This window comes from Salvia splendens, chromosome 9 (genome assembly GCF_004379255.2).
Source record: "Salvia splendens isolate huo1 chromosome 9, SspV2, whole genome shotgun sequence".
NCBI lineage: Eukaryota > Viridiplantae > Streptophyta > Magnoliopsida > Lamiales > Lamiaceae > Salvia > Salvia splendens.
In genome coordinates this window covers 6,154,048-6,170,715 of record NC_056040.1, presented here as the reverse complement: position 1 = coordinate 6,170,715, position 16,668 = coordinate 6,154,048, and the positions used below count along the sequence as shown (strand labels likewise).

Here is a 16,668-nt window from a genome sequence, read left to right as displayed (position 1 = left end):
CTTTATATTTTTGGCATATTGTACGAACTCATATGGTGTTTTAGGAAAATCACATTCATTATAATTGTTTTCTTTTGTCCTATCATTATTATTATATACTAAAGTGGCGTTCGGTTGCCATGACTAATATCATGAGACTATCTATCTAGGATTAAGTTGTGGGATTATTTTAGTTGGAGGGGGAGGCTATGACTAATTATCATGAGACTATCCATCTAGGATTAAGTTGAAGGGTTCAATTTTATGAACCAAACATGATACATATTTAATCATGAGATTTAATCTTGCCAACCGAACACCTCCTAATACTACTACTTAACAGTACAAATTTTATTTTACCATTCTACTTTGCCCTTATAAATGTACCGATAAAGATATCAATGTCCATTATAAATTAATTGTGACAAAAAATATAATGAAATCTATGAAATCGAAAGCCTTGTCCCATTCGATTTGGAGGTATTCATATTCGAATCAAAGCATAACAATTTTCTAGCTTAGATTCAAATGAGAGTAACATTATATTTTGACCCGTCACACGCCTCATCTTAGTTAATATGAAATTTTATTAGTATGAAAAAATTGACAAAAAGTATTAGGCTTTTTAATGTTAGCATTAATTACTACTAGTGTTTGACTATTTTCAAAGTTGGGAACAAAAGTTAGTAGTAATTTTACAATAGTTTGAATCTTGTTATCGTAACCTATTACAGACGAAATAATGTTGACAACAAAATTAACCTGAGATTCTTGAAATCCAATTCTTCACATTTCATAAGAGGTTAATCTACCATAACACACAAACTGCATAATCGAGTTCAATCTACAAACATTGATCTCAACAAATAACTCAAATCACAATCAAACCATGCTAATACTATGCACATACAACAAAGTGATCAACTTCTCCTCTACAAATGATCAAATAGTGAAGAAGAATCAAACCCAACCTAAAAAATCCTTTCACCTCCTAAATCTCCAAGCCGAAACAGAGTAGATTGGCCGATCTTGCCAACAAATCACCACACTCCCATTCTCATCTCTAATCTTGTATCCATCACACTTGTATCCCTGCAGCAGCCTCTTCGCCTGCAGCATCGCGTAGTAGCTAAGTGGCACGCCCGCGAATCCGCCCCCCTCGAGCCTCTGGCTCCATTTCTCGAGCTTCTCGTGCCTCTCCCGCCTCTCTGTCCCCTCACACGCAATGATGTTCTTGATCTCCTCGCCTAACACCATCTTCTCCATCCTCTGCCTCTCCAACGAAGCTCGTGGCAGAGTCGACTCCATGCAGTCGAACAGCGCAGCGTAGAAGTGGAGAGCCTCGGAGAGTCTCTCCATCAGGTGTCTCCCGTTGTGGTCGGATTCGTGCTCGGTCACAACCATGATTTTCGGGGAAAGACTCCATATCGCGCTGAGGAAGCTCTCCACGCCCGGGGATTGGGGCGAGGAGAGCGGTGATGACGAGGAGCCTGAGTCATTGCTCGGGCTCCTCCCACCACGGGGATCGTCTTCACACGCTAGATGCGTGTGAAGATGCATAACCGAAATAACCGCTAATGCCTCCCCTGTTTTCACACGAAGTTTCTCAAAATCAAGCTTCTCAACCTTCATATCAATCAAAATAGGGTTGAATTGGAACGGAATGTCTAAATTCTCGGCCGTATCGCTCAGTGCGTGCGCCATCTGATCCAGCACCTCCTTCCGGTGGTGCACCGCCGTGATCCGGAGATGCGGCGGCCCCTCCGGCCGGGCGCTGAGGTCCTGGATCAGCGCGCGCCACTGAACCGGCTCGGCAGCATTGAGATCGATCAGATGGACAACCTTCTCCCCTTCCATTGCCTCGACGATCGCCTGATTGCTGATCACGGAAGCAACCTTCATAAACGGAAGCAGCTCGAAGAACATCCGCCTTATCGCGATCTCCTCCGCCGCCGCGGCCGGAACCCTAGTCGAATTGAAGGCCTTGTACACGCCGGGCCAGGATCGGAGGATCCGGTCGGCGAGGGCTTCGGAGAAGTAGGCGGCGATTCGCTGCATCGTGTCGCCTTGCGGCGAGGCGAGGCCGGAGATTTGATCGAGGGCGATGTTTGCGCTCTCGAGGTTGCCGGCGGCGACGAGGCTGGAGCAGTTGAGGAGTAGATGGATCAGATACAATCCTCTCTCTTCCGGTTTCAGCTCCTTCAGCCATGGATGTGGCGCCGTCGGAGCTGGTGATAGCGAAGTCATTGGAAAATTTTGCAGCGGCGACGAAGTCGCGGATGATGATCCGTCCTCTTGAAACATTTGTGAGGAATCAGGGATTTGTGTGACTGATTTTGATGCGGAGTAAAAGAGAAATTCGATCGAATTGCAAATTATAGCAGCAATTGAAAGAGGTTTAAAGCTAAATCCTTCTAGAGAGAGAGGGAATTGATGTGAGGAAAGTGGTTTATTGTGGAAGAAGGAATAAGGATTTTGTCATTTTTCTCTCTTTTATATGGAGAAGAAAATAGGAGTCTCATTTTTTTCGTGGGGTGTGGAGCGGGGCACTCAAGTTGGGAGTCCGACCCGAAACCAAAACGGGTACCCGAATCCATAAAAGCGTCGAAATCCAACTCCAAGAAATTGGATAATCAAAACGGAAAATCCGATTCATATAATTTCCAAAATTTCCAGCTTATATATAATTGATTGCAGAACGTTTTAAGTTATTTGACTAATCACTAATTAGTACTCCATGTCTACTTGTTTTGTTTTCATCTAATTGTAAAGATCAAATTCCAAAATACCAAATGCAAAATAATGGAATACTACAAAACTCAAAGTAGGATTGAGCAAAAATATCTTAAATCTGAAAAATTTGTTATGAATCACATTGAAATTTAAAATTTGATAAGATTTTTTTTTCGATTCGGGTTGGATATTTTAATCCGAAATAATTCAAAATTTGAAATATATTTGTATAATAAAAATATATTATAATTATAAACTTAAACATTTGTGTGAACAATTCTATTTCTAATGATATTTGGTACTCCATTAGATTTTTGGAGTATGGTATTGGATTTTTAAAATTTTGAACTTTTGGTATTAGATTTTTCAGGTTCGGCTCGGATTTCGGATTCAGGTTTTCAGACCAGATTAGATTAGGCAAACTTACGATCTGAACTATAAATGCTCACACATAGAACATCGGGTGGACGGCAACTCAGCAGGCTCGAGGTCGGCGAAGACGTGGCTGAGGGAGAATGGGAATGGAGTGGAGTATGTGCCTATGAAGAGAGACGAGAGATGGAATGGAGAGAAATGTAATACTGTCAAAACTTAGAGATCAGTGGAAATCACAAGCCCAACACTCAAAGTCTGAACCATGTTAAAACCTTATTGGAGAAAAATATGAAGAAAAAAACTATAATAACATAATAAAAAAGATGGGATGTTGAGATATTAGGAGGTTCATCTTTCATATGTACAAATAAACTTCAGAATATACCACACTTAGAAGTAATCTTATCATAAAATTTAATTGCCTTATCGTGATCATCTCTCTCTCTCTTTTGTTGGGCCATAGGTGATTGTCGCCTTGACATAAGGTGGTGGATAGAGAATCAAGGGTTGTCTAAAAAAGTGTATAATATGCTACAAACTTCACTAAAGTCCAAATATGCTCCAACAAAGCCAAACAATGTGTCGTCAATTTTGTTCCAAACACTGGTTTTGTAATCTTCTGCACTTCCAAATACTTTTAATTTGTATATGAAAAAAGAGGAAGTGGTTAAGGAAGGAACAATCCAAAAGCAACACATCACAATTTCCATTACTTCAAGATTTGGTGCCCTTCTCCAAATCTTATTGAATAGTCATCTCTCCACTATCCTTCAAAATAGCAACACCACAAACTTCTTCCTTTTTGTTTCTTCGTTAATATACAAATTTGAAATTTACTCTAGTTTTTGTTTCAATAGTGGACCCAACTCAACTTTGCTCAAGGGTAATTTATAATTATATATATATGGTTGAGTTACTCGATTAGGGATGTGATCAAATCAGTAAGTGAAATTCTATTAAAAATTAAAGTAAATCTCAGTCATTGGATCTTGTGATATACCCGTTAGATTTATTTCGCATGTCATTTAATAATGTAGATTGTGTAGTCTAATAATGTAGCTCGACTAATAATGTAAAACGTTTTAGTCTAATAATGTAGATTGTGTAGTCTAATAATGTAACGCTTTAGTGTAATAATTAATATAGCTCTGATATTATTATCACAACCATCCAATATAAGGATCCAAAGATTGCGATTTGCTTTAATTTTTTTACGAGATTTCACTTATTGACCATAGCGCACCCCTACTCGAATATATTATTTTGATGTGAAATGTAACTTAATATCGTATCCCAGGATCAAGTCAGCTTTCTAAATTCGATGAGTAAAATTAATAAAATTAATTCATAATACATATTAATATATCATATATATGAGTCACAATAATATGAGTCATCCACAACCCATGTCTCTCTCGCCACACTACAATTCCCCGTCATGTTATCATTCCCTTCATTTTCTACATTAGGGCACAACTCCCACAATGGAGTGTTTCTTGCCACGCCCCTCCCCACGCCCTCATATTAATTTACATTATTCATTTCAAATATATTATAATAATAATAATAATAATAATAATAATAATAATTAATGCTAAATTTAATAAATTTATCTATTATAAATAATGGATCGATTTTACGCACTAAATATTCATTAATTAAAGAATATATGGAAAATTCATGCATAAAAATGTAGAAAATATGGAATAATTAATTATTGCCAATTTTCATGCATGGAAAATTAATTGTTTCCAATCACTAATTATGGAAAATTTATACAGGAAAGAATTGATTATTTCCAATCACTTATTATGAAAAATTAGTGCATGGAAAGAACTAATTATGGACAATTTTAATTAATTAAGAGTAATTATATATTTAGAATTTAGAATGAACTTCAAAATTGGTCCATTGAAAATGAGGTTCGCACGTTTTAAGTCCATGAATTAAAAAAAATCATCACGGGTCAGGAAAATCATTAATCACAATTAAGGTCTTTCTCCGCTTATTTTTTTTGTCATTTCATCCCTGAACTCCTTCAGGGCATACTTTATCTAATATGTTTTGATATCATAGGAATTCGAATTTAACATTATATACATGTATATTGTTAGTTTCAATTAATATAAAAATACAATATGCATATAAATTGATAATAAGTGAAAAATATGCATTTTTAAAGTATACTAAGTACTACATACTATATTTATATATTATTATATAAGGGTAGTATATTTATATATTATTATATAAGGGTGTGTTATATTGCTAACTCCTTATTAAATTGCTAACTACAACTAAATAAAATGCATTAGATCATTAAATTAAGGTACAAGATCATTCATCCACGACTATCAGAATATGAATATGATGCATAAAAAAATATCAATTACGGGTATTAATGTTAATTAACAAAAAGTTAGTTATAACCAACTTTTAAAAAATATCTCAAAACTTTAAATGATTATAACTATCTCAATTTATATTATTTTTTACACAAAATATATCAAATTAAAGTTAATTTTATAAGGATTTTAATGAGATCTCACTTGCATATGTTTCGATGTCAAAATTTGAATTTTTTTTGAATTTTTTTATTTTTTACGTATCATTTTAATGTAAATGTAGGTATCAAAATATGTCAATATAATAGATATATAGTGTCGCAAAATTATGTTGACATATTCAAGGAATCACATTGATATTTTTTATATACCATATTGACATTTTATCCAAAACTTAAATTCAATCATTCTTCTAATCTATAAATTTAAATAATAATAAAAAGAAATTACACATGACAATTTATAGACCACTAGATCCCGAAAATCTTATGAACTTAAATTAGTTGCAGTTAGCAATTAAGGGATGAGTTTGTCACGACCGCACTTTCTATTTTGATAGAAAGTCCGGTTGATCGCGACTTGGGGAGGATGAAAGAAGCGGGGAAGAAAGGGGAAAACTGTGGCACAACTAAACATAAAGTGAAATAACTTGGAATATATATATATATATATATATATATATATATATATAGGGAGATGATCAAAATAAGTATGTGTTTAAATCCAGAAATGCAGACCAAATCTTGGCCCTAGGATTATATGATCTAATGGTCAATAATTAACCAAAAACACGGAAGGTCATAATTAAGCAATTTTAGGTCATATTATAATATTTGGGTTTAATGTCATGCTAAGATCGTTTTAGGTCATGCTTTGTTAGCATGACCTAAAAATTACCTAATTATGACCTAAAAGTGACCTAATTATGATATTGTTCTGTGTTTCTGTATTTAAATCTAGTTTTGCATAGATCAAAACCCTATATATATATATATATATATATATATATATAGTGTAAACTCGACTTTTACATTGCAGCGGAAGAGTCAAGAGCAGATGACATCGTGTATGGAGACACGACGCATCCAAGTACTATTCTATCGAAGGATCTTCATTTGTCTGTGCTCAACACCGCCCACCGTCATCACTGCTCAACCTGCACATTTTTAAAACATACGTAGGGCTGAGTACTTGGTGTACTCAGTGGACACGTGCCGAAATATATTTTACTAAAAACTGGTTTTGTCAAGTCACTCCTGAGTAAACTCGAGGTTCTAAGTAAAAGATCAGATAACACTAAGTCATTTTCCTTTTCCTTTATTAAAAACGATCTTTCGATCTATTTTCCTGGAACATATGCCATATCTGAACTAACTCCTAGTGAAATTAATTCACGAAACTCCTGGTAAAACGAATTCACGAAGCTCCTGGTGAAAAAAATTCATGAAACTCCTGGTGAAACGAATTCACAAAACTCCTAGTGAAATAAATTCACGAAACTCCTAGTGAAATAAATCTATGAAACTCCTGGTGAAATGAATTCACGAAACTCCTGGTGAAATGAATTCACAAAGCTTCTGGTGAAATGAATTCACGAAACTCCTGGTGAAACGAATACACAAAACTCCTGGTGAAATGAATTCACGAAACTTCTGGTCTAGTAGGGACATCGCCCTTGCTAGACAATCAGATAGGCAAAGTTCAAAAACAAAACATGGCTTGACATAACTTTCAAAACTTCTTTTTCCTCATAATACATTCTTTGAAACAAAACTCATTTTTATCGGTCAGAGCCGAACACAATGTCAACAAAGGCTAACCGTTCATAAGCACTTGTTAAGTAACACATAATGTCACATAATATAAATCACATCACTTTCACTTTACGTAAATAACTGCACTCATGCTGGGAGCGTAATCAACTTAAATCATACTTCAAAGCTATTTTATGAATTTTAAAAGAAAGTCCACAATCATATCTTAAATAGAAAGCTCGTAAAATACTTAGTTACGAAAGCCCACAATATACTTTTCGTAAAAACTGTATAGTAACTAGAAAGCCCACCTCGCTTGCTTAAAAGTCCTTAACTTGAATTTTCTTGACTCCACCCTTAACTCGCGGAGATAGCCTTTTGAAAGCAAACAACGTTCTTGTAAGACTCGAGAAATTCATATACTTATTGGAATGCATGTCCCTAATTAATTTCTTTTATTCTTCGTTTACTTCTAAGAGATTTTCAGAACTTGCATATTAATTAAATCATAAAATTTAATTAATAGCACTTCTTTCTTAAACTTGATTATTTTCGTGACTCGAGAACGTCGTCTCTCTCTTTCCTTCTATTTCCTTAGCGGCTGCCCGAGGCGTCGCGGGGCGATGTCGGTCGGCCCTTCGCGTTTCCAACTTTAACATTTTCCATCATCGGAAACTAAATAAACAATTAATCCATAATTTCCAGCCCAATTATAAGCAATTTAATCTGGCCCAAAACTCCAATTCAAATTCCGTAGCCCAAACTAAATTAAATCCAGGCAGCTCACTCCTTATTTAATTTCGGCCCAACTGGTCCAGAGCCTATGACCTAGCGGCAAGGAGCTTAGATATTATTGTATGAGGTGCCGAGTTTGAGCCCTTTTGACATCAGTTGTAATTTCCTCATTTCTATAGGAGTTTATTTGTAATTTCCTCCATATATGAGATAATTTTTTAAAAAAAATATTTAAAAAAAATAATTTCGGCCCAACTGTACTTAAATAAAGGCCCCAATACTTTGACTACTCACTGGCCCATATTTCCTTAATTTTATCTAAAGAGGCCCACTTTATTTAACTCATTCCTCTAGCCCAATTTGCCTTGCTCCTTTCTCACTTATCGGTAAGAATGAAATCGCCGTCAACTGCCCATCTCCACCGGTCATCTCTGCCGATACTCTCACTGTGTCGGCTCCCTCTCTCTCCGTCGAGCTCCCCGGAAGGCAGCGACACCATCGCCCTTCTCTGTATCTTCACTCGGTGGCGCCGGCACCAGCTGCCGCTGCCTCGCGCTGCTGCTCCAGCAGCGCCGCTGCTCCTGTCGGCTCTCTGGAACCCTCGCCGGAATCCCCTTATGCTAAGCTAAGCCCTCTATCCAGTTTGTTACTTAACATAATTATGTTCGATGTTTGGGCAGTAGCTATGTGATGTTATTACTTGGTGGTTCGGCTAGTTCACAGTGGTGCATTATTTGGTTTCGGTTCCATTTGAAAGTTATGGTATTGAACTCTAAAATCCATGTGTTCTTGATCATCTACGGTTCTAAGTTTTCAAGCTATAAGTGGGATTTCTAACGCTATGCAAAGGGTGGTGTTGTGGAGTTTACCTTAGCTTGGGTGATACTTTGGGGCTGCTCTCTTGCTGCCACTGCTCCTCCATGTTCCCCTCTCCACTCCTTGTTGACTTTCGAAACTTAGAGGGTGTTGGAGTGTAGTGGGATAAGAAGGGTGATGGTCCTTTATATAGCCACTAACCTTGGCTTCTTGTGGCTGCCCCTTGGGGTTCACACCTTCTATTTTGAGCTAGAGCTTCTCCTTACTTTTGTGCTTACTCACAAGGCTCCCCATGCCAAACTTGTGAAGATTTGTGGGGATGGTGCATTTGGCTGATACTACATTTTGTTTGGTTCCTAAAGTCAGGATATGAATCACCATTTTGAGCTCATCATCCTATGCCACTTTGTTCCTATTTGGATTTGGAAGATACATTGCAGAGGCATTTCTTCAAGGATTATTTGATTCCTTCCACTTGTTTGAAAACACTTTTTCTTGGACCTTTTGGAAATCCTTCTTTGCAGGTAATGGCTGTCACTTGGAGTTTTGTGGCTACTTCAAAAATCGAGAAAGATCGGGGAAGGAGAATAGAAGATTTGTGTTGTAGCTTTCTTGACCAAAATCCTAATTTAGCTACTATCCATGCCCTAGATCTTTGGGGCAATTAAAGTAGAAGTGTTCTATTCCATAATTTAGCACTCATGATGTAAGCAAAATATGTATATGCATAGTTGGCGTACCCTTCTATGCATTCCCAAGTGTAGACTATTTGTGTCCAAATGTTGACTATGTTTTACTCTCTAGCATAGGAGTAGCTTTATTCTGTAATTGAGGGCCCCACTTTTATTTTCTTTACTCCTTTTAGCTCTCTAGTAAAAATTCTTGTGTAAGGTAGACATATTTTCTCTACCTGTTCCAAGATCCATGTAATCTTTTTCATGAAAGGTAGTTTTCCTACATTTTAAGGTATACCTCCAATTTTTCTTCTTTTGGATAAATTTCAATAAACACTTGTACACTTATTCATGTATATATATGACATGTATGCTTGTAGCACATGTGTAGTACTCTATTTGATTACTTAAAATTTCTATTTTCCAACAATTATAGCTCATAAATTTGAAATCCCTTGAACTTTAATTCCATGAGGCAAAACAATCAAACAAAGCTTAAGTCCTTCACTTAAGATTAAATCCAACTTAACATCAAAATAAATCCAATCGTCTCTTCGTCCAATATTTTTTTTATTACCCTCAAAATAGGTGCACGAAAACTCGGGTTGTTACAGAGTTAACAATTGATCACACCACTTATTATATAGTATTATGTTCATAATTTTTATGTAACATAGAATACTTAATTTCTTTAAAGTTGTACGCTAAAATTTTAATGTCATTTATAATATTACTTTAATAAACTAAACATTAATTTTTTTATTAGTTAAAACATTAAAAAAACTACATCTAATATAATTATTATAATATTTATGTATATACCCAAATAATAATAACAAAAAATACAAAAAATTTACATTAATTATGTATATACATTAAATTTATTAGAAAAAGTAACGGTTACAATAATAATAATAATAATGATGATGATTTGTTATTATTAGTATGTAAATTTGAATTCTTAAAATATCAATTATAAAATATCAATTAATCTAGATTAAATAAGCTCTCATGGACTTGGGGGGAAATAATAATAATAATAATAATAATAATAATAATAATAGTAATAATAATAATAATAATAATAATAATAATAATAATAATAATAATGATGATGATGATGATTTGTTATTAGTAGTAGTAAATTTGTTGTGTGTATTTAAAAATATGTAAATATTTATAGTAATCATTTCTTAAAAATGTAATGTGTATTTTTTAATTATTATCTATGTATATTATATTTTTATATAAATTAAAAATTAAAAATATGTGTAGTGTGAGATTTGAATTCTTAAAATATCAGTTAATCTAGATTAAATAAGCTCTCATGGACTTAGGGGCAAATTGGAAAAGAATAAGTTGAAAATAACCTAAAATGTGATTAATGATTTTTCAGAGACTTGTGGTGATATTTTTTCAAGTTTAGAGACCGAAGCGTCCGCGCCGCACCAACAACGCTCGCCCCACCCCTCCATTGGCCTCCCCGACACCTCCCACCCGCAATGCACGGTGCCTCACGCCATGACTCTCCTGTGGGACAGAACTACTTCCCTTTCATGGGTCGTGGATGCTCTTAGTAGTACAAAACTACTAAGAAATAGTAATATCCTACTGGTAACTGATAAATACTTAATGCTAAATGTGTCATGGTGGAAATTTATGGAGTATTATTTATTAATAAAATATTAATATAAATAATTCCATCACAAAATTAATAATGTAGATCTTATCCGGTGAATATCAATACAGGCTTATTGAGATATTAATATAAGAATAACTTTGCAAACTGAAATAATAAGTTAAAATTAATCATTTTTTCTCCTCTAGAAAACATTTTAAACTTTGAACTCTAAATTATTTTTTCACAAAATATATAAAATAATTTTATAATCCATTGACTATTTTTAGGATATGTCATAACTACCTTTAATACGACTAACTATCATAACATTTTCTAATTGAATTAATTAAAAAAATAATATATCAACTAATTTAATGGATAGTGATTAATCTTATAAATTATCATTTACATCTTGCTTATTATTTGAATAAAATATCTATCTATTTTACTTTTTCCAAATATAATCATATTGGTTGCACGACTATATAATAGGAATATTGATCAATTGCTAACTCGATATTTAATTACTAACTATAACTAATTTAAGACCATAGGATTTTAGAAATCTTGCGGTCTACAATTTGCCATGTATAATTTCGTTTTTTATTTTTTAATATTAAAAAGATAATAGCAACTATCAAATTTAGAATTTAGAAACACAATGTCAATACAGTGTATGAAATACATCAACACAAAGACATGACAATATCAATACAATTTCATATTGACATTATACAAGCATTGTATTGACATATTATGTGTCGTGTATTCATATAAAGCTGTTAACGAAATTTATAAAAATTTTCGATTTTTTTTTCAAATTTTGACATCGGAACATATGCAAGTGAGATCTCGTTAGAATCCTTATGAAATTATCTTTCATTTGATACATGTTGTGCTAAAAAATCATTTCAATCGAGAAAGTTATATGCATTTTTAAGTTCTGGGATATTTTTTTAAAGTTACTTACAACTAATTTGGTGTAAATTGACCTCAATACCCTTATTGATGTTTTTTGTTGATCGTATTGACATTCCGAGGTTGATGATCTAGGCCCTTGATTTGAATATCTAATAGCTATTATTTAATTATAATTAGCAATTAAATATTGAGTTAGTAATATAACACTCCCCTCCTTACATATTATACGTGCAAAAAACGCTCTTTCTGCTAAGTCTTACAGAAAGGAGAAAAGTGAGAGCTTTTACATATCTTCCCATAAAATTCCAACATTATACACTTCATAATAAGAGACCAAGATTTCTCTTGCTCTATTGATATTACAAAAATGTGGCATGATCATCTCTTGGAAGATATGTAAATGATTAGATTAAGTCATACACGAGCCGTGAACGCGTTTATCATGCAGAAAAAAACGTGGAAGACAGGCTGATCTACACAAGTAGGAGAGGAGAAAACAAAGTGCAACTCAGTTGGTAAGATGTTTTGAGGGTTCAAGTCACGACTCACCACGGAGGGGGAAATGGAGAACCATCATCGGTCCTCATTTATATATAAGGAAGCTAAAAGTAGTGTGATTACCGAATGTTCACTAGCTTAAACTGTCACCAATGAACTCACCTCGTGTATCCCATGGTCGACTCTGAAATGATTTCCCGATCATACTGCGCTTCTGATTTACAGTCCCATCATCGCATTTGTACTCAGGGAAGTAATCAATGAATGTTCTGCTACCCAGTTCATCAACTCCAGAGAAGAGGAAACTCTTAATTATTTCCTACAGAAAAATCGAAGGGTGAACTAGACGGACAAATTTCATCGTGAGAAAAGATGAAGTGTACTGAATTATCGATTTAATAGACACTTTGAAGCTTAGCCACGAGATATTTACCTTTGCATGAATCTCTCCAACTAATTTTCTCAGCACTTGATGGCCGGGATCCTGTATGTACGATAGTACGAGTTTTCAACTTTTCATCAGAAACTTTCAAAGTTGAAAAGGCTTGGCTTGCAGTGTTATGAGTTCTTCGACAAGTATATACAGCAATGATCTTAAAGACTTAAACCCAATAAAGACACCATATTCCGTATCGTGCATGCTAGAAATATTCAAGCTACATGTCCTTTTCGGGTATATCAACGAAGAGAACGCCTAGTCTTGGATTTTTCGGATTGTTGATACCAAATTCACATCATGACAAATAAGATGACTTTTCTTTTACTAGGATTATCATAACATGGATTTCATAGAATTAATCTATATGAAGCCATAATGATCATAGAAATACTATAAGGGCTTCATGAATTATGAGGATGAATCTGCAAACACACTCACAAGCTCAGTTTTTCCAAGCTCTGATAAATATTGGAAGTAAAAGAACAGAAAACAGCTTGACCTACCTTTTCAGCTCTCCAAGTGAGATATTTGTGTTGTGCTTCGAGATTGACCATAATCCGAGAAGCATCAGTTTCCCCCGATGCCCGATCCATCAGTTCAAGCCATGACTGCAGATAAAAGGCCAGAGGGCAAAACAAGGAGTCAAATGCAGGTCTGAGGTTATCTCGTTTACTGTCATACGAAAAGAAAATAATTATTTGCATCTACGAAACCTACCTTGAGATAATCCACGAAAGCAGAATATAACAGATGATGCTTTTGCTCGCTGGCAGGGAACTTGGTCCATATTACAATTGGCGAGAAGAATTTCATAGATTCAGCAGTAATCCTTCCTCCCCACGGTAATAGCTGCATGATACCCATGACAAATCACAGTTACGTAGTTTTAGACAATGGCAAGTACGTACGTCTTGGGAGATACATTTTTGTGCTGAAAGTACTTAAACTCTGTTTACCTCTCCATACTTGAGGCCAAGAGGAATCAAGTGTGTATAGTACTTTTTCTTGTAATCGTGTTGACTAATGACATCGTGTAATGGATTGAGGTCCCTGAAAATGTTATGGAATTATTGATTAGCAACCAAAATTCAAATGATCAAAACCAGAATGATGTTAGAAAATTAAATTAATACTACTCGATTCTTCTAATAAAGGTCATGTAATGGATTGAAGCATATTGTGCTAATCCTATAACAGCAGACTATACTGAGCAGATTTCAAGTTAAGAAAATGGATATTTCACTGAGTTTTATTGATGATTCTTTTTTCTTATGCGATTTGTTTAATTCAGTAGCAACTTTCTCTTTCTACTGCTAGTCCATGGTACAAGATTCGGCAAATTTACATGATTTAGCTAATCATAAAAAGGAGGAAGAGATGGAAAGAGAATCCATGTATACTTTATGACTATACTGTTCAGATATATGTAGCTTAGGTATCCATTTCATTTCACAAACCAGATAAAGGAAATGCAACTTTGTTCATTTAGAAGGGAAAGAATGTGGCATACAATACAACTATGTTGATGGCTGAAGTTGTAAAGAAGTTGGCACAAAAGATCGGAAGATCAAATTCTGCTCTCGGAAAGATGGCAAAATCCAAAACCTGCACGTAGTGAATGTGAAGAGGAGTTAGTACAACGGGAGCAAGAAAGTGCGCCCTACCACTATGGATGCAAGATGCTTAACAAAACTGATTCATCGGGTTTCCATCATTTTAAAACTTGAACCAACAAATCTTGTATTTTCAGCAAAATGTTGGTTTCAGTGACACAATGCGTAATTAGTGAAAAGTTAGATGTGTAAGATGCAGAGAGATAATAATAGAAATAGCGACAAAGTGAAGAACAAAGAAAAGCAATCTTAAACAGCTAGTATATAAGACCAGAGAAAAATAGACCAAAAAAATGACAAACAATTGGTATGATCGAAGTGGAGTAGTTCGCTAAAACCTTGAAAGGGATTTACTGAGAGCTTTATGTTATATAGTAATTGAATCACATCAAATCAGTAGTAAGAAACACAATCGGAATCAAAATATGAAAACAGATATAGCGGAACACTTGAGAAATTAGAGAACAGATCCTATTTATTAGTTACGATACTCGTTGTTATCTGGAAACCAAGACTGTTTGCCTATGTTAACAACTCACAACTTCCTAGCAAAGACCAAGAAAACTTAAACTGAAAGCTCATAACAAAAAATCACAATTTGCTGGCGTAAATACAATGAAAACGAAAACATGACGTAAATGTATAAATGAAATATCACAGCCCACATTCCAATAGGATTTCTGTGAGGCTGAGGAGGCAACTCGTTTTGCAAGCCATTGGATAAGTTTGTTGGTCGTGAATAGCCAAAAGCACCATATGCTTACACGAGAGACTTCATGTTTCAAGCATAATACTAACCTGCATTCCATCACTCCCTTCTATGGACAAACTTCGAAGTAGCCTAATCTTTGGTGATTCGAAAGACTGCACTTGGAGTTGTGTTCTCCCATCCATGGCAGACAAGCTACCAAATCTTTCCTGCAGAAGATTGGTGCATGATACAAGTGCAACCACCGTACATGTGTGCTCTATGTAAAGTGCTTAAAACAATTTCACATGCTCAAACTTCCTACACGCGTGCGTAATGAACTGATTAATTCTGAACTTGTTCGGCCGGTGTTCTTCAAACACTCAATCCTATATTTAGGGCGAGCACGACCAAACAAAAACAAAAGATCTTCGCAACTATGTTTAGAAAGTCTATCATCACTCAAAGTAGACAGTCTCCGAAAAGCAGCATCTTAGCCATTAGCAGTCCCCAAATTTTGATATATAACCTCCACAAAAATCACACACTCTAGCAAAACACACACATATAAATCCACCCAAATCCAAACCACACACACACACCATGCTTGAATGTGAAGAGCAGAAGCTAAACACATACTTCAAACCAGCAAAAACAAATTAAAAATTCAATCTTTTTCATAAACCCCAAAACCCCAAAAGAATCACAAGCACCACAATAAGTGGAAACAGTTACCTGCAATGAAGAGGGGGCTAGGTGGGTGTGATTTCTGGTTTCTTCCAAAGCAAATTGCACAAATTTCTGGTAAGTGAGAGAAGAAGTTGCTTCAGCCATTGCTGGCCTCATCCTAGCGCTGACATTTGACCATTTTCTGCTGCCGAGGTTCGTGGGAAATGAATTTGTAGGTTGAAATGAGGGATTATTGCTGACAGTTGAGATCATTCTGAGTGAGGAAAGACTGTACGGGGTTGATACCATTTGATGAAGTTGCAATGGAGTTACTTTCTTGTTTGGGGAAGTAGAGGTTAACTGTACTTATAGAATCTATCAAAAAGCGGAACCACGACTTGTCGGTTTTGGAGAAGGCAATGCGACTTCAGTATAAAAGAACAAGCACTTTTGGTACTTGATTAGAATCTAACGAACTTCAAATTTTCTCTCCTAATCCAAAATATTTGATTTTTAAGACAAGGCCCTTTTTATCAATTTAAGAATAATGAACTTCGAAAATAACATAATTTAAATTTCTAAAATTATAGAATGTATAAAGATAAAGTAAACTTTGATAGTATCTTCGGATTGAGCGTGAATTCCATAGTTGATGTAATTGTTTTGGTGTTGTATCTATATAGATATAAAAAAATTGAATAGTATAATAATATAATTTCAATTTTTTAAATACATAAAAAATATGAAAATTAAGTTGTGATGCGGTTTTCCACACTCCGCAATGCAGTTGTTGCCGAGGTCGGGCCAC

At 34.9% G+C, this 16,668-nt stretch overlaps 2 protein-coding genes across 2 annotated transcripts; both read right to left on the bottom strand.

The window, feature by feature from the left end:
* Nucleotides 1-736: 736 nt before the first annotated feature.
* On the bottom strand, nt 737-2,453 carry LOC121749610 (scarecrow-like protein 3). The gene has a single exon (XM_042144185.1). It carries the CDS (start codon nt 2,281-2,283, stop codon nt 964-966), a length of 1,320 nt encoding a protein of 439 aa, XP_042000119.1. The 5' UTR covers nt 2,284-2,453; the 3' UTR covers nt 737-963.
* A 9,756-nt stretch (nt 2,454-12,209) lies between these two features.
* LOC121749680 (phytochromobilin:ferredoxin oxidoreductase, chloroplastic-like) lies at nt 12,210-16,208 on the bottom strand. Its single transcript, XM_042144266.1, has 8 exons — nt 15,927-16,208; nt 15,302-15,421; nt 14,401-14,495; nt 13,847-13,940; nt 13,608-13,739; nt 13,394-13,498; nt 12,885-12,935; nt 12,210-12,770 (listed from the first exon to the last, which is right to left on the bottom strand). Exons 1-8 carry the CDS (start codon nt 16,167-16,169, stop codon nt 12,585-12,587), a joined length of 1,026 nt encoding a protein of 341 aa, XP_042000200.1. The 5' UTR covers nt 16,170-16,208; the 3' UTR covers nt 12,210-12,584.
* Between the last annotated feature and the right edge of the window lie 460 nt (nt 16,209-16,668).